Genomic DNA, 27740 nt, shown 5'->3' with positions numbered 1-27740 from the left:
GGGTTTTCATCACTAGTTACGTTATCCTGGGTACTTTTTTCGGCCACACTCGCTTCAAAACCCTGGAATTCACTGTCGCAGACATTTTCATCGCTGTTAGAGCTATCACTTGGGAACAAAAGACCTCCAATCCACCGAGGAGTGAGGTACTTCTTACTGCGAGGCATGGTGAAAATGGACTACCAAGATGGCGTTCCCACAATGCACCGCTGAGTCTCGGATTTTTTTCACAGGGTGCACACCCACCACTGAGACCCATTCTTTCTCATGTAGGCCTACCAGGCCTTTCCCGCTTGATTTGAAGCCGCTAGAATTTATGCGTATAAACATATCAGAAACAGTGGCACGTAAGACGTATTTATACGGTGTAAACAGTCAAAGGGTTAATAGAACATTGATTGAAGATTGAGACACTTATGCAGCATATGTCACAACTGTCAGACACTGCATCATCATGAGATCATGGTACAAAGAATTCTTCAAACTTGTCCAACCTTTGGACGAAGACCTACTTCGACTAGTGGATGGTATCACTATGACCCCGCCTCCTCCTGCTTCACCTCGCCTGACTGCACCATATAAGCAGTGTCTACGGCCCTATGCTGTACATTCTACTAGATTGATGGACTGAACACATCGACTCCAGGCTGAGGGAATGATTACCTCAAACTCCTCCTCTCCTTACACCTTTCTGCTTTGTATTGGACTAATGAAGCCACTGTTTGGCGAAACATTTCCTTAATAAAGAACAGTGATTGTTGGGGCTTACGAGAGTACAGTATTAGTAATGCCAGGTGTTTACCATGTTAATGTATATAAATGGAAAGTTTGTCTGAGTTTGAAATCTTGTGAATTCAAACTGTTTGTCTGCCAGTGCTGTTTTGAAGGTATTGCAGCATCTGGCAAGCTTGTATTGCATATTTTTAAGGAAACATTAATTCTATAAAATAATCTCATTAAACTTCTGTGATCAGTACATTGTAGGTTCTGTTTTTCTTGGATTTTTTTCAGGGTGAAAGCAAAGGATCTAATTGACTTCATACAAGATGATAACAGGCTGCGGGAAGAACGTAAGAAGGCTAAGAAAAATAAGGACAAATATGTTGGTGTTTCTTCAGACTCCATGGGATTTCGCAGCTCTAGTCAGAGTAGGTAGAAATTGTCAGTAATGAAAGATTGGGTATCAGATGGAAGGGAGGGAGGAGGAGGGAGGAGGGAGGAGGAGGGAGGAGGAGGGAGGAGGAGGGAGGAGGAGGGAGGAGGAGGGAGGAGGAGGGAGGAGGAGGGAGGAGGAGGGAGGAGGAGGGAGGAGGAGGGAGGAGGAGGGAGGAGGAGGGAGGAGGAGGGAGGAGGAGGGAGGAGGGAGGAGGAGGGAGGAGGAGGGAGGAGGAGGGAGGAGGAGGAGGAGGAGGAGGAGGGGGGGAGGAGGGAGGAGGAGGGAGGAGGAGGAGGAGGAGGGAGGAGGAGAGAGGAGGAGAGAGGAGGAGGAGGGAGGAGGAGGAGGAGGGAGGAGGAGGAGGAGGGAGGAGGAGGAGGGAGGAGGAGGAGGGAGGAGGAGGAGGGAGGAGGAGGAGGAGGGAGGAGGAGGGGAGGAGGAGGAGTAGGGAGGAGGAGGAGGAGGAGGGAGGAGGAGGGAGGAGGAGGGAGGAGGAGGGAGGAGGAGGGGGAGGAGGGAGGAGGAGGGAGGAGGAGGGAGGAGGAGAGAGGAGGAGGAGGAGAGAGGAGGAGGAGGGAGGAGGAGGAGGAGGGAGGAGGAGGAGGAGGGAGGAGGAGGAGGAGGGAGGAGGAGGAGGGAGGAGGAGGAGGGAGGAGGAGGAGGAGGGTGGAGGAGGAGGAGGGAGGAGGAGGAGGAGGGAGGAGGAGGAGGAGGGAGGAGGAGGAGGAGGGAGGAGGAGGAGGAGGGAGGAGGAGGAGGAGGGAGGAGGAGGAGGAGGAGGGAGGAGGAGGAGGAGGGAGGAGGAGGAGGAGGAGGAGGAGGAGGGGGAGGAGGAGGGAGGAGGAGGGAGGAGGAGGAGGAAGAGGAAGGAGGAGGAGGAAGAGGAAGGAGGAGGGAGGGAGGAGGAGGAGGAGGGAGAAGGAAGGAAGGAAGGAAGGAAGGAAGGATGGAGGAGGAGGAGGAGGAAGTGAATATGTTCAGATATTTGGGAGTAGACTTGTCAGCAGATGGGTCTATGAAAGACAAGGTGAACCATAGAATTGAGGCTGAGGGAGGATCTCACTTGTCATTAGACACATATGTTTCTTGTAGGTTTTATTTGTTTCTAAAAATTATACTGTATAGAGGAGCTCTATAAGAGAGATAACCAGTAGATTTGTCTGGATGTATTAATTATTCTTGTATGTATTATAACTAATTGTGTTTTGAATGTTTAAGCATTGTTATTAATTATAATTATTAGTGTACATGTAATTTGTGGAAAAGACAGAATTTACTTATTTAACAATTATAAATATACGTACTCTACAAACATTTATGAATGTTCAATACTTTTTAAAAGTAATTGCAATAGCCATCATGAGCTAGTTCAGTATTTCATTAAATGTAATTGTTACAGGTGATTGGGATAATTGGGGAAGCAGTCGAAGAAAACAGGATGAATCTGAGTTAGGCTCACGTTTTGAAGATTCACCAAATGTGAGGTATGAATTTTAATTTTTTTAATTAATTGGTACTGGACCAATCCCTAGTAGCATTTAAAAAGGTAATACAGGATAGTAGTTAGGTCTAAAGAATAAATGTAATGTTTTTAATGAAGGTGCTGTTGGAGTGTGAGAAAGGCAACATTTATGAAGGTATTCAGGGTAATTAGAGTACTGGAGGTAAGAAGTACAGTGCCTTCACTCTGAAGGAGTCTTGCTAAATGATTATGGTGGTACCTCAATATTCCCATAAGAAATAATGTAAATTGGATTAATCTGTTCAAGACCCCAAAAAATTAATTATAAAACATTGTAAGTGAAAATATTGCTTATTTTAACCTGTATAATATTTGCATGCATAAAATCATACATGAAAATTACAAAAAACAGTAAATACATGTAATGAAAATTTAACTGCACTTTGCATTTACTGAGGAGTGCTGATGGCCTAAGAGGAAGGTGGAGAGATGTTATTGTTTGAAAAGGGTGTCACCTTCCATAAAAACTGAAGGTAACTGCCTGTCTGGTGTTTTTTCTCTTGGCTGTCTCTGCAGTAGCACTAAACCTTCAACTGTCCAAAAGTAGATCTAAGTTTACTCACGTAGCTCCCCGAACATAGATTTACATTTTATTTTACATTTGAAAGCATGTAAAATGAAACGTAGATCTACATTTGGAACGCTTCTGGTACAAACGCAGATCTACATTTTTTTCTTTGCTAAAGAAACTGTCCAATGTTGTCTGCTTTGGACGACTTTTCAATGTTTTTCTAAAGTAGTCAGCATCATTGTCATTAAACAATTTGATGCTCCTATTTAAAACAGTAAGGTAGGTTGATAGACAGCAACCATCCAGGGAGGTACTACTGTTCTGCCAAGCGAGTGTAAAATGAAAGCCTGTAATTGTTTTACATGATAGTAGGAGTGCTGGTGTCTTTTGTCTGTCTCATAAATATGCAAGATTACAGGTACGTCTTGCTACTTCTACTTACACTTAGGTCACACTACACGTTTATTTATACACTCATCTGAGTTTTCTTTGATTTTATCTTAGTTCTTGTTCTAATTACTTTTCCTTTTATATCCAAGGGGAAGTGGAATAAGAATCTTTCCTCTGTAAGCCATGTGTGTTGTAAAAGTCAACTAAAATGCCGGGAACAGTGGGCTAGTAACCCCTTTTCCTGTAATAATTACTAAAAAGAATAAGAAAAAAAAATGGTCAAAGTGGGAAGTCTGAATGTGTGTGGATGTTGTGCGAATGATAAGAAAGAGAGGATTGTGGATGTTATGAATGAGAAGAAGCTGGATGTCTTGGCTTTAAGTGAAACAAAGCTGAAGGGGGTGGGTGAGTTTCAGTGGAGAGGAATAAATGGGATTAGGTCAGGGGTTTCTAATAGTTAGAGCTAAAGAAGGAATAGCAATAATGTTGAAGGATAAGCTATGGCAGGAAAAGAGGGACTATAAATGTATTAATTCAAGGATTATATGGAGTAAAATAAAGGTTGGATGCGAGAAGTGGGTTATAGTAAGCTTATATGCATCTGGGGAAGAGAGAAGTATAGAGGAGAGAGAGAGATTTTGGGAAATGTTGAGTGAAAGCATGGGGAGTTTTGAACCAAGTGTGAGAGTGCTTGTGGTTGGGTATTTCAATGCTAAAGTGGGTAAAAATGTTGTGGAGGGAGTAGTAGGTAAATTTGGGGTGCCAGGGGTAAATGAAAATGGGGAGCCTTTAATTGAGCTATGTGTAGAAAGAGGTTTGGTAAGAAGCGATACATATTTTATGAAAAAGAGGATAAATAAATATACAAGGTATGATATAGCATGTAATGAAAGTCAGTTTGTTAGATTATGTATTGGTGGATAAAAGGTTGATGGGTAGGCTCCAGGATGTACACGTTTAGAGGGGCAACTGATACATCGGATCGTTATCTAGTTGTAGCTGCACTTAGAGTAAGAGATAGATGGGATGAGAGGAAAATGGCAACAAGAAGTAAGAGGGAGGTGAAAGTGTATAAACTATGGGAGGAGGAAGTTTGGGTGAAATATAAGCATCTTTTGGCTGGTGCAGGTATGAGTAGTGTGGGGGGGGGGTTGAAGAAGGTTGGAATAGTTTTAAAAATGCAGTATTAGAATGTGGGGCAGAAGTTTGTGGTTATAGGAGGGTGGGTGCAGGAGGAAAGAGGAGTGATTGGTGGAATGATGAAGTAAAAGGTGTGATACAAGAGAAAAAAGTAGCTTATGAGAGGTTTTTACAAAGCAGAAGTGTTATAAGAAAAGCAGAGTATATGGAGAGTAAAATAAAGGTGAAGAGAGTGGTGAGAGAGTGCAAAAGGAGAGCAGATGATAGTGGGAGAGGCACTGTCAAGAAATTTTGATGAAAATAAGAAAAAAAATTTGGAGTGAGTTAAACAAGTTAAGAAAGCCTAGGGAACAAATGGATTTGTCACTTAAAAACAGAGTAGGGGAGTTAGTAGATGGGGGAGATGGAGGTTTTGGGTAGATGGCGAGAATATTTTGAACTTTTAAATATCGACAAAGAAAGGGAGGTGGTAATTACATGGACTGGCCAGGGAGGTATACCATCTTTTAGGAGTGAAGAAGAGCAGGACATGAGTGCGGGGGAGGTACGCGAGACATTACATAGAATGAAAGGGGGTAAGGCAGCTGAAACTGATGGGATCATGACAAAAATGTTAAAAGCAGGGGGGGGACAGTGTTGGAATGGTTGGTATTTTTTGTTTAATGAATGTATGAAAGAGGGGAAGGTACCTAGCGATTGGCGGACAACGTGTATAGTCCCTTTATATAAGGGGAAAGGGGACAAAAGAGATTGTAAAAATTATAAAGGAATAAGTTTACTGAGTATACCAGGAAAAGTGTACGGTAGGGTTATTATTGAAAGAATTAGAGGTAAGACAGAATGTAGAATTGCGGATGAGCAAGGAGGTTTTAGAGTGGGTAGGGGATGTGTAGATCAAGTGTTTACATTGAAGCATATATGTGAGCAGTATTTAGATAAAGGTAGGGAAGTTTTTATTGCATTTATGGATTTAGAAAAGGCGTATGATAGTGGATATAGAAGCAATGTGGCAGATGTTGCAAGTACTGTATGGAATAAGTGGTAAGTTACTAAATGCTGTAAAGAGTTTTTATGAGGATAGTGAGGCTCAGGTTAGGGTGTGTAGAAGAGAGGGAGACTATTTCCCGGTAAAAGTAAGTCTTAGATAGAGATGTGTAATGTCACCATGGTGGTTTAATATATTTATAGATGGGGTTGTAAAAGAAGCAAATGCTAGGGTGTTCGGGAGAGGGGTGGGATTAAATTATGGGGAATTAAATACAAAATGGGAAGTGACAGTTACTTTTTGCTGATGATACTGTGCTTATGGGAGATTCTAAAGAAAAGTTGCAAAGGTTAGTGGACGAATTTGGGAATGTGTGTAAAGGTAGAAAGTTGAAAGTGAACATAGAAAAGAGTAAGGTGATGAGAGTATCAAATGATTTAGATAAAGAAAAATTGGATACCAAATTGGGGAGGAGGAGTATGGAAGAAGTGAATGTTTTCAGATATTTGGGAGTTGGCGTGTCAGTGGATGGATTTATGAAGGATGAGGTTAATCATAGAATTGATGAAGAAAAAAAGGCGAGTGGTGCATTGAGGTATATGTGGAGTCAAAAAATGTTTATCTGTGGAGGCAAAGAAGGGAATGTATGAAAGTATAGTAGTACCAACACTCTTACATGGGTGTGAAGCTTGGGTTGTAAATGCTGCAGCGAGGAGGCGGTTGGAGGCAGTGGAGATGTCCTGTCTAAGGGCAATGTGTGGTGTAAATATTATGCAGAAAATTCGGAGTGTGGAAATTAGGAGAAGGTGTGGAGTTAATAAAAGTATTAGTCAGAAGGCTGAAGAGGGTTTGTTGAGGTGGTTTGGTCATTTAGAGAGAATGGATTTTAAGTAGAATGACATAGAGAGCGTATAAATCTGTAGAAGGAAGGCGGGGTAGGGGTCATCCTCAAAAAGGTTGGGGGGAGGGGGTAAAGGAGGTGTTGTGGGCGAGGGGTTTGGACTTCCAGCATGCGTGCGTGAGCGTGTTAGATAGGAGTGAATGGAGACAAATGGTATTTGGGACCTGACAAACTGTTGGAGTGTGAGCAGGGTAATATTTAGTGAAGGGATTCAGGGAAACTGGTTATTTTATATAACCGGACTTGAGTTCTGGAAATGGGAAGTACAATGCCTGCACTCTAAAGGAGGGGTTTGAGATACTGGCAGTTTGGAGGGATATATTGTGTATCTTTATACGTATTTACTTCTAAACTGTTGTATTCTGGGCACCTTTGCAAAAACAGTGATTGTGTGTGAGTGAGGTGAAAGTGTTTAATGATGATGAAAGTATTTTCTTTTCGGGGATTTTCTTTCTTTTTGGGTCACTCTGCCTCGGTGGGAGACGGCTGACTTGTTAAAAAAAAAAAAATGAAAAACAGTAATGTTAGGATCCCATTTTTGCACCAGGCTCTGTGTTTGAACATTACAGGGTCAGAGGACACACTCTCACTTACCTAAAATCTTATCTTAGCAATAGAACCCAGTATGTATTCACAAATGGAGCTAACTCCACTACACAACCAGTTCTTGTTTAAGTCCCACAGGGGAGTATCCCTGGCCCACTTCTTTCTCATTTACTTCAGTGACCTCCCACATACATCTAAACTCCTTAAACCCATTTTATTTTCAGATGACACTACTTATGTCTTCTCTCTACCAAACCCAACCATACTAACAGGCATTGTAAATGCCGAACTACTAAAAATATCTACTTGGATGACCACCAACGAACTTACTCCCGCTATAGACACACACAGGGCATAATTCTAGGTCTCCACCTACACTGCAATCTCCCTGTGCAAAAATGCTATGCATGTAAAGTGCCCGAAGGTCTAGAATTCATTACCAGAACACACTAAAGGGCCCCTGCCTGTAAATCAATTTAAGGCCTTACTTAGAAATCTCATCACCCAAAATTAACCAGACGAACCATACATAATGCTTACCAGTTACTCAAAAGCTACACAAAAAAGTACTAATGCTGTCTCAATTTCATTACTTATTATTGTGCTGAGGATTGCTCAACCATACACTCATTACTTCTAAATTACGATGTTTAAATTTCTTTGTTTTGAATACACTGTACTCAGTTATAATACTTTATATTGTAAATTGTTTAAATTGTTCTGTTGTAATACTGTAATTTTTATAAAATAATTCAAACCTGTAATTATTCTCTACTAAACTTCTCTATTAGACATATTAAAGCCATGTATCATTACCCATTAATACATACTTAGTTCTCTTGTACCCGCTGTAACTCGTCTAATGACCATTTACTCTGTTATAGCCTTGTTAATCTGAAGTTAATTTTGTTTGCCTGAAATGCTCTGCATACAAGGGGCTTTTGGCATGTACACGTAACTATTGTATTCATTTGTACAACCATGTATCATGTCAAAATACAGTGGTACCCCGAGTTTCGTACAGCTCCCAACTCAGTTATGTAAGTGTATTATTGTAAGCGCTTTTGTAAATGTATTTTTGGGGGTCTGAAATGGACTAATCTAATTCCCATTATTCTTTATGGGAACAAATTCATTCGGTAACGGCACTCGAACAGCCTACTGGAACAAATTATGGCTGAAACTAGGGGCACCACTGTAAATTTATTATTTTTTTTTTTTTTCAACAAGTCGGCCGTCTCCCACCGAGGCAGGGTAACCCAAAAAAGAAAGAAAATCCCCAAAAAGAAAATACTTTCATCATCATTCAACACTTTCACCACACTCGCACATTATCACTGTTTTTGCAGAGGTGCTCAGAATACAACAGTCTAGAAGCATACACATATAAAGATACACAACATATCCCTCCAAACTGCCAATATCCCAAACCCCTCCTTTAAAGTGCAGGCATTGTACTTCCCATTTCCAGGACTCAAGTCCGACTATATGAAAATTTATTATTATTATTTATTAATGGTAACACAGTTCCTTAATTTCTGCAGTGGAAATGTTGCCCTTACTGCTTCTCTCCTCCTCTTCTGAAGAAACTTCCTCAACCACCAATTCTTGCTGCTCCTTGTGCAGGTCTTGAAGTTCTTCTCCGGTGAGCTCATTCTTATGCTCCTCCACCAACTTCTCTACATCCTTATCACCCATTTCCAAACCAATGGACTGGTCCAGAGAAACAGTATCCTTCACTACAGGCTCTGCCTCAAAGCCTTTAAAATCTCTCACACAATCTGGCCACAATTTCTTCCAGGCAGAGTTCATTGTTCTGAAAGAAACTTTCCCCCAGCTTTGTCTATTATCCTTAAACACTGGAGGATATTAAAATGGTTTTTCCAAATTTCCCAAAGTTGAAGTCCTGTTTCAGAAGTCACATCAAAGCACCTTTGAAACAGTGCTTTGGTGTAAAGTTTGTTAAAATTGGAAATTATCTTCTGGTCCATGGGTTGGTTAAGAGGAGTGGTGTTAGGGGGCAAGAACTTCACTGGAATGAAGCTGTATACATCCACCAAATTTTCCTCCAAGTCTGGTGGTTGAGCAGGAGCATTATCCATTACCAGAAGGGCCCTTAATGGTAATTTTATTTCTGCAAGATACTGCCTCACACTTGGGGACAAACACTTCATGTATCCACTCAGTGAAGAACTACCTTGTTACCCAAGCTTTACTATTAGCCTTCCACATTGCACTGAGTTTACTTTTTATCACATTGTTTTTCTTAAACACACTTGGATTGTCAGTTGTAGACTAGCAGTGGTTTAATTTTGCAGTCCCCACTAGCATTACCACACAAGAGTGTTAGCCTGTCGTTCATAGGCTTTTGTCCTGGTAATGATTTTTCTTATGTGATGCAGGTTCTCTTAGGCATTCTTTTCCAAAAGAGGCCACATTTATCACAATTAAAAACTTGAGGAATAAATCTCAATGTTTACATAGGTTTTAAATTCCTTAAATTTTCCAGCCTCATCTGTTAGCACTGGCAGCCTCCCCATGCCCTACTACACTATGAATCCCACTTTTCTCTTTAAACCTATCAAACCAGCCCATACTTTCCTTAAATTCATCACTTTCAGCATTGTTTCCCCAGGGTCTCTCTTAAGTTTATACTTTATACAGTAAACTGTTATATTACATGGTAGTTACGTTCCTGAAAAAGCTGTGTTAGGTAAATCCGTGTTACATAAACTGAAGAACTTGTGGGAAAAATAGGGTTACATTTGTTCATTGTCGTGATGTATTGTTTTTTACTGCTTAAGACGACAAATCCAACAGAAATAGTACTTTTTAACTTAAATTGTGGGTGCTGCTGTTTGTCGATGATTGTGAGGAGAGTGGAGAGTTATGCTATGGCCCTACTTGGCTGAGATGGATGGTAGAGGTTCTGGTACTGAAGTTAATGGTTGTACTGGAGTGTGCATAAATTCTGTAATGGATTTCTGGGCTATTTTACCCTGCAGTACATTATACAGCTGATAAAGCATCAGCTGCTCTAGACGACACTGTTTCAGAGCGCTGCTTCTAGATTTGTCAGGGTCGGTAAAGTCAAGTCTGTCAGTAAATCAGTCAGTTATTCATCATACAAACTCGTATATTTACCTCATTCTTTTTAACAGTACAAACTGACGCTTCATTAAGGCCATAGGCTCTCTTGTCTAATACAGTGGAATCTCTACTTAAGAGCTCAATCCATGCCATGACCTTGCTTGCATCTAGATTTTCTCGTTTGCAGAGTCAATTTTCTTCATTTAACCCTTTGACTGTTTTGGCCGTATATATACGTCTTATGAGCCAGTGTTTCGGATGTATATATACAGTGGATCCTCGCCTAATGATGGCATCACATAATGTTAAATCCGCCTAGCGATATATTTTAACGCAAAAATTTTGCCTCGCCTAGCACTAAAAAACTCGCTCAACGCAATTCGTCCGAGACTAGTCCACGTGCGGCCTGAGCCAGCCTCACTTGTTCCGTGGGTGGCAGTGTTTACAAGCCAGCCTCCACGGTCACATCCAAGCATACAATCGGAACATTTCATATTATCACAGCGTTTTTAGTGATTTCACCTGCAAAATAAGTGACCATGGGCCCCAAGAAAGCTTCTAATGCCAACCCTGTGGTAAAAAGGGGAGGATCCTACTTATTTCGAACCTGAGCAACTCAGATGTAAATTCAAACACCTTAATAAAGTGATTGAACATTGGGAGAAAATTTGGCGAGAAGACTATCTCACCTCATTGAGAGAACGCTTCTATGGTGCTGGTGTTCCTGAAAATCATAAACCAAACATTCTGCTTTGCTTCATGGAGGAAGTGGCAAGGAAAGAAAAAGTACTAGGTCAGCTTTGCCTTTATGCTGGGGGCAGTGAGGGCGTAAGAGAAAACATCTTTCTGTATTAGTTTCACCCAGTATTTAATGGGTTCAAGACATTCAGAATCAGGTTTTATTCCTTTAATGAATTTAAAGACGAGTTGTAACGATAATTTCGCCTAACGTTGAGCTCTCGGGAACGGATTAATATCGTTAGGCGAGGGTCCACTGTATACTCAATAATTCTAGCGGCTTTAAATCAAGCGGGCGAAAGCTGCTAGGCCCACATGTGAGAGAATGGGTCTATGTGATCAGTGTGCACTGTATAAAAAAATCCTACAGCATGCAGTGCATAATGAGAAAAAACTCCGACTGTGCTTTTAAGATTAAAACGCCGACTTTGACGTGTATTTTCCTATAGTATTTATGGTTGTATTCTAGTTTTCTTGGTCTCATTTGATAGACTGGAAAACATAATACAGAAATAGATGATTTTAATTAATTTCACGATGAAAACGACCTTGAAATTGAGCTCAAAGTTTACCTGGAGAGAGTTCCGGGGGTCAGCGCCCCCGCGGCCCGGTCTGTGACCAGGCCTCCTGGTGGATCAGAGCCTGATCAACCAGGCTGTTGCTGCTGGCTGCACGCAAACCAACGTACGAGCCACAGCCCGGCTGGTCAGGAACTGACTTTAGGTGCTTGTCCAGTGCCAGCTTGAAGACTGCCAGGGGTCTGTTGGTAATCCCCCTTATGTGTGCTGGGAGGCAGTTGAACAGTCTCGGGCCCCTGACACTTATTGTATGGTCTCTTAACGTGCTAGTGACACCCCTGCTTTTCATTGGGGGGATGTTGCATCGTCTGCCAAGTCTTTTGCTTTCGTAGTGAGTGATTTTCGTGTGCAAGTTCGGTACTAGTCCCTCTAGGATTTTCCAGGTGTATATAATCATGTATCTCTCCCTCCTGCATTCCAGGGAATACAGGTTTAGGAACCTCAAGCGCTCCCAGTAATTGAGGTGTTTTATCTCCGTTATGCGCACCGTGAAAGTTCTCTGTACATATTCTAGGTCAGCAATTTCACCTGCCTTGAAAGGTGCTGTTAGTGTGCAGCAATATTCCAGCCTAGATAGAACAAGTGACCTGAAGAGTGTCATCATGGGCTTGGCCTCCCTAGTTTTGAAGGTTCTCTTTATCCATCCTGTCATTTTTCTAGCAGATGCGATTGATACAATGTTATGGTCCTTGAAGGTGAGATCCTCCGACATGATCACTCCCAGGTCTTTGACGTTGGTGTTTCGCTCTATTTTGTGGCCAGAATTTGTTTTGTACTCTGATGAAGATTTAATTTCCTCGTATTTACCATATCTGAGTAATTGAAATTTCTCATCGTTGAACTTCATATTGTTTTCTGCAGCCCACTGAAAGATTTGGTTGATGTCCGCCTGGAGCCTTGCAGTGTCTGCAATGGAAGACACTGCCATGCAGATTCGGGTGTCATCTGCAAAGGAAGACATGGTGCTGTGGCTGACATCCTTGTCTATGTCAGATATGAGGATGAGGAACAAGATGGGAGCGAGTACTGTGCCTTGTGAAACAGAGCTTTTCACCGTAGCTGCCTCGGACTTTACTCTGTTGACGACTACTCTGTGTTCTGTTAGTGAGGAAATTATAGATCCATCGACCGACTTTTCCTGTTATTCCTTTAGCACGCATTTTGTGCGCTATTACGCCATGGTCACACTTGCCGAAGGCTTTTGCAAAGTTTGTATATATTACATCTGCATTCTTTTTATCTTCTAGTGCATTTAGGACCTTGTCGTAGTGATCCAATAGTTGAGACAGACAGGAGCGACCTATTCTAAACCCATGTTGCCCTGGGTTGTGTAACTGATAGGTTTCTAGATGGGTGGTGATCTTGCTTCTTAGGACCCTTTCAAAGATTTTTATGATATGGGATGTTAGTGCTATCGGTCTGTAGTTCTTTGCTGTTGCTTTACTGCCCCCTTTGTGGAGTGGGGCTATGTCTGTTGTTTTTAGTAACTGTGGGACGACCCCTGTGTCCATGCTCCCTCTCCATAGGATGGAAAAGACTCGTGATAGGGGCTTCTTGCAGTTCTTGATGAACACGGAGTTCTCTGAGTCTGGCCCTGGAGCAGAGTGCATGGGCATGTCATTTATCGCCTGTTCGAAGTCATTTGGTGTCAGAATAACATCAGATAGGCTTGTGTTAACCAAATTTTGTGGCTCTCTCATAAAAAATTCATTTTGATCTTCGACTCTGTCTGGTTAGCGGCTTGCTAAAACTGAGTCATATTGGGACTTGAGTAGCTCACTCATTTCCTTGCTGTCATCTGTGTAAGACCCATCTTGTTTAAGTAGGGGCCCAATACTGGATGTTGTTCTCGACTTTGATTTGGAATAGGAGAAGAAATACTTTGGGTTTCTTTCGATTTCATTTATGGCTTTTAGTTCTTCCCGTGATTCCTGACTCCTATAAGATTCCTTTAGCTTGAGTTCAATGCTTGCTATTTCTCTGACCAGTGTCTCCCTACGCATTTCAGATATATTGACCTCTTTTAGCCGCTCTGTTATTCTTTTCCGTCGCCTGTAAAGGGAGCACCTGTCTCTTTCTATTTTACATCTACTCCTCCTTTTTCTTAGAGGAATAAGCCTTGTGCATACATCGAGTGCCACCAAGTTAATCTGTTCTAGGCATAAGTTGGGGTCTGTGTTGCTTAGTATATCTTCTCAGCTTATATCGGTTAGGACTTGGTTTACTTGGTCCCACTTCGTTTTTGTTATTGAAGTTGAATTTGGTGAATGCTCCCTCGTGACTAATCTCATTATATCGGTCTGGGGCTCCACGCATACATGTCTGAACCTCAATTATGTTGTGATCTGAGTATATTGTTTTTGATATGGTGACATTTCTTATCAGATCATCATTGTTAGTGAAGATGAGGTCTAGTGTATTCTCCAGTCTAGTAGGCTCTATTATTTGCTGGTTTAAATTGAATTTTGTGCAGAGATTTAAAAGCTCGTGTGAGTGTGGGTTTTCATCAGAGCTGCCTCCTGGTGTTATTACTGCAACAATATTAGTAGCGGAAATGTTAGATTTTTACCAGTGTTCAAGAGCAAGCAAATCACACCACACGTCCAATACACATCAACTGGGGAGTCTGATATTCTTTCACTAGTGCACTGATATTATTTATACCATTTTTACTTACACTTAGGTCACACTACACATACATGTACACATTTATTTATACACACTCATCTGAGTTTTCTTTGATTTTATCTTAATAGTTCTTGGTCTTATTAATTTTCCTTTTATATCCATGGGGAAGTGGAATAAGAATCTTTCCTCCGTAAGCCATGCGTGTTGTAAAAGTCAACTAAAATGCCGGGAACAATGGGCTAGTAACCCCTTTTCCTGTAAAGATTACTAAAAAGAATAATAAGAAGAAAATTGTCAAAGTGGGAAGTCTGAATGTGCGTGGATGTTGTGCAGATGATAAGAAAGAGATGATTGTGGATGTTATGAATGAGAAGAAGCTGGATGTCCTGGCTTTAAGTGAAACAAAGCTGAAGGGGGTGGGAGAGTTTCAGTGGAGAGGAATAAATGGGATTAGGTCAGGGGTTTCAAATAGAGTTAGAGCTAAAGGAGTAGCAATAATGTTGAAGGATAAGCTATGGCAGGAAAAGAGGGACTATAAATGTATTAATTCAAGGATTATGTGGAGTAAAATAAAGATTGGATGTGAAAAGTGGGTTATAATAAGCGTGTATGCACCTGGAGAAGAGAGAAGTGTAGAGGAGAGAGAGAGATTTTGGGAAATGTTGAGTGAATGCGTGGGGAGTTTTGAATCAAGTGTGAGAGTAATGGTGGTTGGGGATTTCAATGCTAAAGTGGGTAAAAATGTTATGGAGGGAGTAGTAGGTAAATTTGGGGTGCCAGGGGTAAATGTAAATGGGGAGCCTTTAATTGAGCTATGTGTAGAAAGAAATTTGGTAATAAGTAATACATATTTTATGAAAGAGGATAAATAAATATACAAGGTATGATGTAGCACGTAATGAAAGTAGTTTATTAGATTATGTATTGGTGGATAAAAGGTTGATGGGTAGGCTCCAGGATGTACATGTTTATAGAGGGGCAACTGATATATCGGATCATTATTTAGTTGTAGCTACATTTAGAGTAAGAGGTAGATGGGAAAAGAGGAAGGTGGCAACAACAAGTAAGAGGGAGGTGAAAGTGTATAAACTAAGGGAGGAGGAAGTTCGGGTGAGATATAAGCGACTATTGGCAGAAAGGTGGGCTAGTGCAAAGATGAGTAGTGGGGGGGTTGAAGAGGGTTGGAATAGTTTTAAAAATGCAGTATTAGAATGTGGGGCAGAAGTTTGTGGTTATAGGAGGGTGGGGGCAGGAGGAAAGAGGAGTGATTGGTGGAATGATGAAGTAAAGGGTGTGATAAAAGAGAAAAAGGTAGCTTATGACAGGTTTTTACAAAGCAGAAGTGTTATAAGAAGAGCAGAGTATATGGAGAGTAAAAGAAAGGTAAAGAGAGTGGTGAGAGAGTGCAAAAGGAGAGAAGATGATAGAGTGGGAGAGGCACTGTCAAGAAATTTTAATGAAAATAAGAAAAAATTTTGGAGTGAGTTAAACAAGTTAAGAAAGCCTAGGGAAAATATGGATTTGTCAGTTAAAAACAGAGTACGGGAGTTAGTAGATGGGGAGATGGAGGTATTGGGTAGATGGCGAGAATATTTTGAGGAACTTTTAAATGTTAAGGAAGAAACAGAGGCAGTAATTTCATGCACTGGTCAGGGAGGTATACCATCTTTTAGGAGTGAAGAAGAGCAGAATGTAAGTGTGGGGGAGGTACGTGAGGCATTACGTAAAATGAAAGGGGGTAAAGCAGCTGGAACTGATGGGATCATGACAGAAATGTTAAAAGCAGGGGGGGATATAGTGTTGGAGTGGTTGGTAATTTTGTTTAATAAATGTATGAAAGAGGGGAAGGTACCTAGGGATTGGCGGAGAGCATGTATAGTCCCTTTATATAAAGGAAAAGGGGACAAAAGAGACTGTAAAAATTATAGAGGAATAAGCTTACTGAGTATACCAGGAAAAGTGTACGGTAGGGTTATAATTGAAAGAATTAGAGGTAAGACAGAATGTAGGATTGCGGATGAGCAAGGAGGTTTCAGAGTGGGTAGGGGATGTGTAGATCAGGTGTTTACATTGAAGCATATATGTGAACAGTATTTAGATAAAGATAGGGAAGTTTTTATTGCATTTATGGATTTAGAAAAGGCATATGATAGAGTGGATAGAGGAGCAATGTGGCAGATGTTGCAAGTATATTGAATAGGTGGTAAGTTATTAAATGCTGTAAAGAGTTTTTATGAGGATAGTGAGGCTCAGGTTAGGGTGTGTAGAAGAGAGGGAGACTACTTCCCGGTAAAAGTAGGTCTTAGACAGGGATGTGTAATGTCACTATGGTTGTTTAATATATTTATAGATGGGGTTGTAAAGGAAGTAAATGCTAGGGTGTTCGGGGGAGGGGTGGGATTAAATTATGGGGAATCAAATTCAGAATGGGAATTGACACAGTTACTTTTTGCTGATGATACTGTGCTTATGGGAGATTCTAAAGAAAAATTGCAAAGGTTAGTGGATGAGTTTGGGAATGTGTGTAAAGGTAGAAAGTTGAAAGTGAACATAGAAAAGAGTAAGGTGATGAGGGTGTCAAATGATTTAGATAAAGAAAAATTGGATATCAAATTGGGGAGGAGGAGTATGGAAGAAGTGAATGTTTTCAGATACTTGGGAGTTGACGTGTCGGTGGATGGATTTATGAAGGATGAGGTTAATCATAGAATTGATGAGGGAAAAAAGGTGAGTGGTGCGTTGAGGTATATGTGGAGTCAAAAAACGTTATCTATGGAGGCAAAGAAGGGAATGTATGAAAGTATAGTAGTACCAACACTCTTATATGGGTGTGAAGCTTGGGTGGTAAGTGCAGCAGCGAGGAGACGGTTGGAGGCAGTGGAGATGTCCTGTTTAAGGGCAATGTGTGGTGTAAATATTATGCAGAAAATTCGGAGTGTGGAAATTAGAAGGTGTGGAGTTAATAAAAGTATTAGTCAGAGGGCAGAAGAGGGGTTGTTGAGGTGGTTTGGTCATTTAGAGAGAATGGATCAAAGTAGAATGACATGGAAAGCATATAAATCTATAGGGGAAGGAAGGCGGGGTAGGGGTCGTCCTCGAAAGGGTTGGAGAGAGGGGGTAAAGGAGGTTTTGTGGGCAAGGGGCTTGGACTTCCAGCAAGCATGCATGAGCGTGTTAGATAGGAGTGAATGGAGACGAATGGTACTTGGGACCTGACGATCTGTTGGAGTGTGAGCAGGGTAATATTTAGTGAAGGGATTCAGGGAAACCGGTTATTTTCATATAGTCGGACTTGAGTCCTGGAAATGGGAAATACAATGCCTGCACTTTAAAGGAGGGGTTTGGGATATTGGCAGTTTGGAGGGATATGTTGTGTATCTTTACATGTGTATGCTTCTAGACTGTTGTATTCTGAGCACCTTTGCAAAAACAGTGATAATGTGCGAGTGTGGTGAAAGTGTTGAATGATGATGAAAGTATTTTCTTTTTGGGGATTTTTCTTTCTTTTTTTTGGGTCACCCTGCCTCGGTGGGAGACGGCCGACTTGTTGAAAAAAAAAAAAAAAAAAAAAATTTTTACAATAGGAATTTCTTGCCTTTGTTTCAATCCGTCGTTCCCAAGTTCTTCACACTTAACTCAGTGGTGACCTGTACTTAACTCTGTGAAGAAGTGTCTTGTGTGCTCCCGTGGACTGAACCAAGATGCCCCCCATCGAGCAACTTTACCAGCAACTTAAGGAAGAACTGAGGGTAGCGAAGATGGAGATACGGCGATTGACCGAGGAAAACAAGAGGATTCGTAGTAGTCCTCTCGTTTCGAGTCCTCAGGTCAAGAAGGGATCGTGGTCAGTGGCTGGACAGCAGGGGACGACGAAGTTGACGATCAAGAAGACGAATGGAAAGCCAGAAACGATGAAGAAGAAAGAGACTGCTGTGGAAACCTCCAACGCATTCTCGGTGCTACCCGACGAATGTGAGTCGACTACTGGGATCGTCACGACGAACGACAACAAGGAAGGTAAGAATGTTGTTGTTGGGGATAGCCAGGTTAGATACATGGATAGGGCATTTTGCTTGAAGGACAGGAGTAGGAGACAGAGGGTTTGCTTTCCTGGGGCTGGGATGGAGGACATTGTTAGCCAGCTTGACAACATCATGAATGGTAATGGGATCAATCCTATTATTTGCCTCAGTGCTGGAGGCAATGATGTAGGCAAGCGTAGAAGTGAGGTTTTAGTTAGAAAGTTCAGGACAGCTATAGACATCATTAGGAAGAAGGGGGGGCGCCCTGTTATGTGTGGCATTTTGCCAAGAAGAGGTGTTGGTAATGAATGGTTGTCCAGAGCAATTGGTATTAATTGTTGGCTGGATAAACACTGTAAGGATAATGCAGTACCATTCATTGACAACTGGGACAACTTCTATGGCCGAAATGACATGTATGCCAGGGATGGGGTTCACTTATCCAGGGCAGGTGTGGGTTTTCTTGCTAACTCAGTTGAGGGGGTTGTTAGGACTTTAAACTAGTATTAGTTAGAGGTATGGGTTTAGAAATGATAAATAATGAGTATGGATATATTGACTCGTGCTCTGATATTAAGAATCTTAATAGTAACTGGCATGGAGTAACTCTGGGTAATGATAATTTCAGAAATTGTGTGAAAACGAAGATGAATAGGAAAAATGTGCAGAAGAAAAAACATATGATGGTATTTTATGCTAACAGTCGAAGTGCAAGAAATAAAATTAATGAACTACGTTTGGTAGCATGTGCCGGGAACTTTGATATCATTGCATTAACTGAAACGTGGTATGATTTAAAGAGTCGGGATATGACTGCTGAGTGTAATGTTCAGGGATTTAAGTTGTTCAATCTGGATAGATGTAATGGGAAACGGGGAGGAGTTGCATTGTATGTTCAAGAAAATATTAATTGTTGCATAAAAACAGGTATAAAAATAGATGGAGCAGTAACAGAGTCTGTTTGGGTAGAGTTCGTGGAGGGTCAAGAAAAACTAATTCTAGGTGTAGTATACCGACCTCCAGGCTTGGATCACGATAGAGGGAGACTTCTTTGGGACGAAATTGTTAGGGCTTCTGGACACAGTAACATAGTCATAGTAGGGGACTTTAACTTTAGTCAAATTGACTGGAATTCTTTGACAGGTAATCTAGAGTCCAGTGACTTTATGGAAACAGTTCAGGACTGTTTTCTGAAACAGAGCATAACTGAGCCTACCAGGGGTAATAATTTGCTAGACCTAGTCTTGTCAAATAAGGAAACACTCGTGAATAATCTGGAGATCACTGAAGAGCTTGGCGCAAGTGATCACAAATCCATCACTTTTAGCATTAATTGGGAATGCAAGAATAATGATAATACAGTAAAAATCCCTGATTTTCGTTCTGCTGATAATAATGGACTTAGGGAACATCTGTCTAATCTTGATTGGGGTTATCTAGCTAATGATTTTTTTGACGATAATCATACTTATGAATATGAAGGGATCTGCTTTTATGATTTTCTTAATAATGTACACAGTGCCCAGAGTATATACATTCCCCAGAGAGAAATTAGGTCTAATAATAACGATCCCAAATGGGTTAACAGGAGGCTAAAGCATCTATTAGGGGAGAAAAGGGGAATTTATAGGCGCATCAGAAGAGGAGAGGTTAACCTTACTCACCAATATGTTCAGCTTAAAAGAGAAGTAAAAAAGGCGATTAGAAAGGCTAAACGTGACTATGAAATTAGAGTTGCTAATGAATCAAAGACTAATCCAAAGGGGTTCTTTCAAGTGTATAGGACGAAGGTGAAGGAAAAAGTAGGACCTCTGAAAACTGGGAATGGACAGCTGACGGATAATGAACTGGAAATATGTTCCTTATTTAATGACTATTTTTTGTCAGTTTTTACACAGGAAGATGTAAATGAGATTCCAGTAATTAACAATTATTTAGTTCCTGATGAATTTAAGTTAACTAATATTACTGTCACGAGGGACATGGTTATTAAACAGATAGACAAACTGAAACAAAAGTCCCCGGGACTCGATGAGTTGTTTTCCAGGGTGAATGTTCATTAAAATTTTGTATTTATCTTAAGGAATGCAAGATGGAGCTTAGTCAGCCATTAATGAGTGTATTCAATGTGTCCATCCTTACCGGTGTTGTGCCAGAGTTGTGGAAGATGGCTAATGTGGTTCCTATATTCAAATCAGGGGATAAGTCCACTCCTTCAAATTACCGTCCAATAAGCCTGACATCTATAGTGGGCAAGTTATTAGAATCAATTATAGCTGACATTATCAGAAGTCACCTTGAAGAGCATAACTTGATAAATGAATCTCAGCATGGATTCACGAGAGGTCGTTCCTGTCTGACAAACTTACTGACGTTCTTCAATAGAACATTTGAGGCAGTTGACAGTGATAAGGAATATGATATTGTTTATTTGGATTTTAGTAAAGCCTTTGATAGAGTACCTCACAAGAGACTCTTAAGAAAAGCGGCAGCTCATGGTATAGGAGGTAAAGTTCTAGCATGGATTGAGGCATGGCTTACCAATAGAAAGCAGAGAGTTACCATTAATGGAGTGAAATCTGAATGGGGATTAGTCACTAGTGGCATTCCACAAGGATCAGTTTTAGGCCCTCTCTTGTTCATAATTTACATTAATGACCTTGATGAAGGGATTACGAGTGACATGAGTAAATTTGCTGATGATACAAAGATAGGCCGTATAATTCACTCTGAGGAGGATATCAATGAACTCCAGGACGATTTGGACAAATTAATGTCTTGGTCTGAAAAATGGCAGATATAGTTCAATGTGGATAAGTGTAAGGTACTTGCCCTTGGTAATGAAAATAACCCTCGAAGCTATAATCTAGGTGAAGTAGAGCTTGATCATACAGAATGTGAAAAAGACTTGGGAGTCATGGTAAGCAGAAATCTAAAGCCAAAACAGCAGTGCCTTAGTGTGCGCAACAAGGCCAACAGATTACTTGGATTTATCTCAAGAAGTATAAGTAACAGAAGTCCAAAAGTTATTTTACAGCTCTATACATCACTAGTGAGTTCTCATTTAGATTATGCTGCTCAGTTTTGGTCCCCTTACTACAGGATGGATATAGACTCATTAGAGAACATACAGAGAAGAATGACTAAAATGATTTACTGTGTAAGGAACCTTCCGTATGAAGATAGACTCAAAGCCTTAAATCTCCACTCTCTGGAGAGGCGTAGAATGAGGGGAGATATCATTGAAGTGTATAAGTGGATGAATGGCATAAACAAGGGAGATATTAATAGAGTACTGAGGGTGTCGAACCAGGTAAGAACCAGGAATAATGGATTTAAGTTGGATAAATTTAGATTTAGAAAGGACATTGGTAAGTACTGGTTTTCTAACAGAGTTGTAGATGCGTGGAACAGTCTTTCCAATGGGGTGATAGAGGCTAGGACCTTGTGTGGCTTTAAGAAGAGACTGGACAAATATATGAGTGGGAGGGGCTGGGTTTGATTGGTGTCATTGGGTACGGGAGTTATTTCTAGGGAAGCTTTAGGTAGTAGTCGTTTTGATAAGGACCTGCCTCGCATGGGCCAGTAGGCCTTCTGCAGTGTTCCTCCATTCTTATGTTCTTATAAGAACATAAAGAAGGAACACTGCAGCAGGCCTACTGATCCATGTGAAGCAGGTCCATTTCCCCCCACCCCCGGATTAGCCCAATGACTCGCCTAGTCAGGTCACTTCCACTTAAGGAAGGAGTAAGGCATCAGACCTAGTAGCACAAGCTAGTCAGGTCCAACTCACACCCACTCGTGTATTTATGTAACCAATTTTTAAAACTACACAATGTTTTAGCCTTTATAACTATACTTCAGAGTTTATTCTACTCATCCACAACTCTAATACCAAACCAGTGCTTTCCTATATCCTTCCTGCATAACAGTAAATCTTCAATTTTTTGTGTGAATAAAATATCAAAATAGAAAGCAAGAGTAATATAACAGAGGCCTGGAGATGTGACTGATGAACAGAGGATATGTTATTTTAGTGCGAAGAATGTCTGCGTTATTTATTGTGGACCCTATTTTGAAATTGGTATTTTTTTTAATTTGCATGAAATTGGCTAAATTGCCAATTTCTGACCACTTTATATTGAAATAGGTAAATGGACGGTTTCTTATGCTCAGTTGAGGATAATGAGGCTCAGGTTAGAATATGTAATAGAGAGGGAGATTATTTCCCAGTAAAAGTAGGCCTTGGACAAAGATGTGTGATGTCACCGTGAGTGTTCAGTATATTTATAGATGGGGTTGTAAGAGAACTGAATGTGAAGGTCTTGGCAAGAGGTGTGGAGTTAAAAGATAAAGAATCAAACACAAAGTGGGAATTGTCAGTTGCTGATGACACTGTGCTTTGGGGAGATTCTGAAGAGGAGTTGCAGAGGTTGGTGGATGAATTTTGTAGGCTATGTAAAAGAAGAAAATTAAAAGTGAATTTAGGAAAGAGTAAGGTGATGAGGATAAAAAGATTAAGTGATGAAAGATTGGATATCAGATTGGAGGGGGAGAGTATGGAGGAGGGAAAGTATTCAGATATTTCGGAGTGATGTGTCGGCAGATGGATCTATGAAGGATGAGGTAAATCATAGAATTGATGAGGGGAAAAGGGTGAGTGATGCACTTAGGAGTCTGTGGAGACGAAGAACTTTGTCCATGAAAGCAAAGAGGGGAATGTATGAGTGTATAGTTGTTTCAACATTCTTGTATGGATGTGAAGCATGGGTGATGAATGTTGCAACGAGGAGGAGGCTGGAGGCAGTGGAAATGTCATATCTGAGGGCAATGTGTGGTGTGAATATAATGCAGAGAATTCGTAGTTTGGAAATTAGGAGAAGGTGTGGGATTACCAAAACTATTATCCAGAGGGCTGAGGAGGGCTTGTTGAGGTGATTCGGAAATGTAGAGAGAATGGAACAAAACAGAATGAGGAAGTGTATAAATCTGTAGTGGAGGGAAGGCGGGGTAGGGGTTGACCTAGGATGGGTTGGAGGGAGGGGGTAAAGGAGGTTTTGTGTGCGAGGGGCTTGGACTTCCAGCAAGCATGTGTGAGCGTATTTGATCGGAGTGAATGGAGGCAAATGGTTTTTAATACTTGACGTGCTGTTGGAGTGTGAGCCAAGTAACATTTATGAAGGGATTCAGGGAAACCGGCATGCCAGACTTGAGTCCTGGAAATGGGAAGTGTCTACACTCTAAGGAGGGGTGTTAACCCTTTCGGGGTTTCGGCCGTACTAGTACGGCTTACACGCCAGGGTTTTTGACGTACTAGTATGCATAAATTCTAGCGCCCTCAAATCTAGCAAGAGAAAGCTGGTAGGCCTACATATGAAAGAATGGGTCTGTGGTCAGTGTGCGCAGTATAATAAAAATCCTACAGCACACAGTGCATAATGAGATAAAAAAAACTTGTACCATGTTTTTGAGTTAAAACAGTGACATTGCACTGTATTTTCATATGGTATTTATGGTTGTATTCTAGTTTTCCTGGTCTTATTTTATAGAATGGAAGACATATTACAGAAATCGAGATGATTTTGATTGGTTTCGCAATGAAAAGTACCTCGAAATTGAGGTCAAAGTAGCAGAAATGTTCGATTTTTGCCAAAGTTTGAAAGTAAACAAATCATGCCACACGTGCAACACACGTCAACTGGTGAATCTAATATTCTTTCACAAATGTGCTGGTATTATTTATACCATTTGTACACTAATACAGTAGTCTGCATAACAGTAAATCTTCTATTTTTTGTGAGAATAAAAATTCAAAGTGGAAAGCAAAAGAAATGTAAGAGGGGCATGGGAATGTGACTAATGAACAGAGGAAATGATATTTTAGTGCCAGGAATGTCTTTGTTTATTCTGGACCCTATTTGGAAATTGGCATCTTTTGAAATTCGTGTGAAATTGGCAAAATTGTTAAATTGACCACTTTATTGGATAGCTGAAATCGGTAAATGGGTGGTTTCTTGTACTCATTTGATAGAAAAAACGGAGTTCTAGCGAAATAGTTATGATTTTTGTCGACTGGTACACTGGAATTGGCCGAAAATATGGCTCAAAGTAGGCAAAATTGCCGATGTGTGAACATTGTCGAGACCGCTAACTTTGCGAGAGCATGATTCATACTTTTGGTGTCATTATGATCAGGAAAAGATTCTCTATCTTTTCATAAGAAATAATTTTTTTTGTTGTTTTTTTTTTGAGAGGGCCTGGCGACCCTCAAAGGGTTAAGGGAGGGGCAAGCCTTTTTCCAGTTTCAGGAAATTAAAATTGAAAAATAATGGAAAAAAAAAAATTATTATTGAAAAATAGTACAAAATTCTGGCAACATTTTGATGTAATCTGCTTGTTTCTATCGTATTTCTAAGTATGTTTTTCATAAAATGTATTCTTTTGTTGCTGCTGTCAGCAAAAATACATGTTGGCAATTAGTGTTTTTTTTTTCTCCAAAAATTACAATTTTTATGATTGTTTCATTGTAAATACTCCAGCTAGCACAGAAGATGCCATGTAGTGTGTGGAGTGCGGTCAGTGTCTGCCTCAATAGCTGGCAGGCTGTCAACAAGCAAGGAGGGGTGCAACATGCTCTGATTTGGCTGGCTGTAACCGTAGAGTTTCACACCAAACAAAATCAATAATAAATCAGAAATAAGTTATTGACACTGTAATCCCTCTCCTGCGATTAATATTAATAGGATTGTCATGATTTTTGCAGACGTTACTGAGCAATGATGGTTCTATAAACACCCAGAGATGATTTGTGATGCTGTTTACAGCTTTGTTTTTAATGACTTTTTTGTACACAAAAAGCAATAAAAACAAAATTACTAACTTCAGCATTTTTTTTTATGGATTCTACTGACATTATCGTTTAACTGTCGTGGGTCATTATTAATCTAGCCTTTATCTTTCATCTGATGTCAACTAGAGCATTGTACATCTTCCCAATTTAGTAGAAAGTGGAAAGTCCTGGGACCCATAAAATTGTACAAAAATAATTTTTTTCTATCTAACTTGAAGACTAACAGTCAAAACAAACACAGCCTATATGCTTTTTTAAGCTGCTTAATCCACTGTCACAATCCCATTGAAATCTGATAAAAAAAAAAGGTTGGTGATTCTGCTCGCTCCTCCCTTAATGTTGCAGTTTTATAACTGCAGTGTAAAGTACCCCTCTGGTAAGAGAGCGATGGAGTGAATGATGATGAGTTTTTCTTTTTCGGGCCACCCTGCCTTGGTGGGAGTTGGCCGATGTGTTAAAAAAAAAAAATGTATGTGTGGTGTTACCTAAGTGTAAGTAGAAGTAGCAAGATGTACCTGAAATCTTGCATGTTTATAAGGCAGAAAAGACACCAGCAATCCTATCATCATGTAAAACAATAACAGACTTTCGTTTTACACTCGCTTGGCAGGATGGTAGTACCTTCCTGGGTGGTTGCTGTCTACCAACCTAGCCTTTACCTTGGAGATGGAGAAGAGATGCTGGGCACATCGGCGTATGCTGTCAGTTCATTTCGTTTCGTCCTTTTTCAGAATGTTTTAGAAATGACTTGTGCAAGCGTCATTACATAGCTCCAATGCATGACTGCTTGAAACTTTCTCTGGGTGATACTCTTAATCCTATGTACACTTAATTGCTACACTCTTAATGATGCACTTTGTCACTTAACCGCTTCAATTTTTACTTTAATGTTACTTCACTATTCACTGATTTTTGGCTTTTTCTCCATGCTTGTCGCACTTTCATCAGCAGAGCGTTTCAAGAAAAAAATGTCCAAGGAGGTTTGTTTCTTCCTCCCTTTCAGAATGTTTTGGAAATGACTTATGCAAGAGTCATTAAATAGCTTCAATGCACGACCACTTGAAATTTTCTCTGGGTGTTTCCTTTCAATAAAGCCTGATAATCTCTCCCAGATTCCTAACATTTCCTTTCTCACTTGTAGAGATATACTCCTCCACATCTTTTGCCTCCATGGTACATATGTCTTGCAGAACCTCCTGATGCTGCTGCTTATGTAGCTCTTCTAACTCCTCCGTCGTCAGCTCCTCGAAGTGCTCCTCATTGAGATGGTTCACATCTTCATCCCCCTCCATGCCCATGACCTTTCCAAGGGACACAATCTCCTCCACCACTGGCGCTTTGGGTTCAAATCCTTCGAAGTCCCTTGCAGACACAGCCTCAAGCTACAGCTTCTTCCACGCAGAGGTCAAGGTGGTCCTTGTAACACCCTGCCAGGCCATTTTATAATTTTGAGGCATATCATGATGTTATAGTGGTCCTTCCAGAACTCTCGAAGGGTCAAGTTTGTTCTGTCACGTCAAAGCAGCAGCGGAACAAGTGCTTGGTGAAGAGCTTCTTGAAATTAGAAATCACCTGCTGGTTCATGGACTGCAGGATAGGGGTGGTGTTGGGTGGAAGGTAGAGAACCTTTATAAACTTGAACTCTTCGATTATGTCGTCTGTGATGTTCGGTGGGTGAGCAGGTGCATTGTCCAGGACGAGAAGGGCTTGCAGGGGTAGGTTATTTTTCTGGAGATACTTAACGGTAGGAGCAAAGACCAGGTTTACCCACTCCACAAAGAACTGCCTGGTGACCCATGCCTTCGGGTTTGCCCTCCACAGTTTTTTCTTTTAGAATCTTTTGTGACTCAAAGGCTCTGGGACTTTCTGAATGATATACCAGCTGTTTGATCTTGCAGTTGCCACTCGCATTGGTGCATAGTATGAGGGTTGACCTATCCTTCATGGGTTTGTGGCCTGGCATCTTTTTCTCTGCAGTTAGACAAGTCCTCCTTGGCATCTTCTTTCAGAAGAGTCCTATCTCGGCACAGTTGAAGACCTGCTGAGGGATGTATTCCTCAGCTATCACTTCTGCAAAAGTTTTGACAAAATCTTCAGCTGCCTTCACATCAGAGCTCGCTCCCTCACCATGCCTGACAACAAAGTGAATGCCAGTCCTCCTTTTAAATTTTTCGAACCAGCCCCTACTGGCTTACACAACGTTTGTGATGCCTCGTCCATTGAAGTACTTGGTCTTCTGCAGCAGATCAGTGTAAATGCCTTGTGCCTTCTTGCAGATGATACCCTCAGTCACGGTATCTCCTGCGAGCTGCTTCTCCCTCAACCACATCAACAGCAGATTCTCCGTCTTTTCATTGACAGAGGTGCTTAGACATTATTTTAATGCCCTTTGCTGGCTCTGTAGCCTTTATAGACTCCTTGTGCTTTAGTATTGTACATGTTGTAGAAGTGCTACGCTGGTACTGCCTGGCCAAGTCCTTAACCCTGGCACCTTGTCCATGTTTATCAATGATTTCCTGCTTTAAATCCATGGTAATCATCATCTTTTTCTTCTTGGCACCACTGTGGACTTGCTTCCTTAGGATCTATGGTTAGAAACAAGAAACATTGTGGAATAACTGCATGAAACATAAGGAAAACACGAGAATTCCTTCAACCATAAGGTAAGCTCCATAAGCACACG

The 27740-nt window shown here is 40.9% G+C and overlaps 2 protein-coding genes across 2 annotated transcripts in view; both read left to right on the top strand.

Moving 5' to 3' along the window:
- LOC128692055 (clathrin interactor lqfR) overlaps positions 1-2796 on the top strand; it is a 139657-nt gene extending 136861 nt beyond the window's left edge. The window contains exons 4-5 of the mRNA XM_070085288.1: positions 1012-1148; positions 2556-2796. Of these exons, the coding sequence (XP_069941389.1) occupies positions 1012-1148; positions 2556-2653 (235 nt within the window). The 3' untranslated portion in view covers positions 2654-2796. The remainder of the gene's footprint in view (positions 1-1011; positions 1149-2555) is intronic.
- The window catches only part of LOC128686640 (telomere length regulation protein TEL2 homolog), a 340958-nt gene that overhangs the window by 224446 nt on the left and 88772 nt on the right, over positions 1-27740 (top strand). The window lies entirely within an intron of this gene.

This window comes from Cherax quadricarinatus, chromosome 15 (assembly GCF_038502225.1).
Source record: "Cherax quadricarinatus isolate ZL_2023a chromosome 15, ASM3850222v1, whole genome shotgun sequence".
NCBI classification, from domain to species: domain Eukaryota; kingdom Metazoa; phylum Arthropoda; class Malacostraca; order Decapoda; family Parastacidae; genus Cherax; species Cherax quadricarinatus.
Note: the sequence above shows the minus strand (reverse complement) of the source record. Positions and strands in the feature narration are given on the sequence as shown.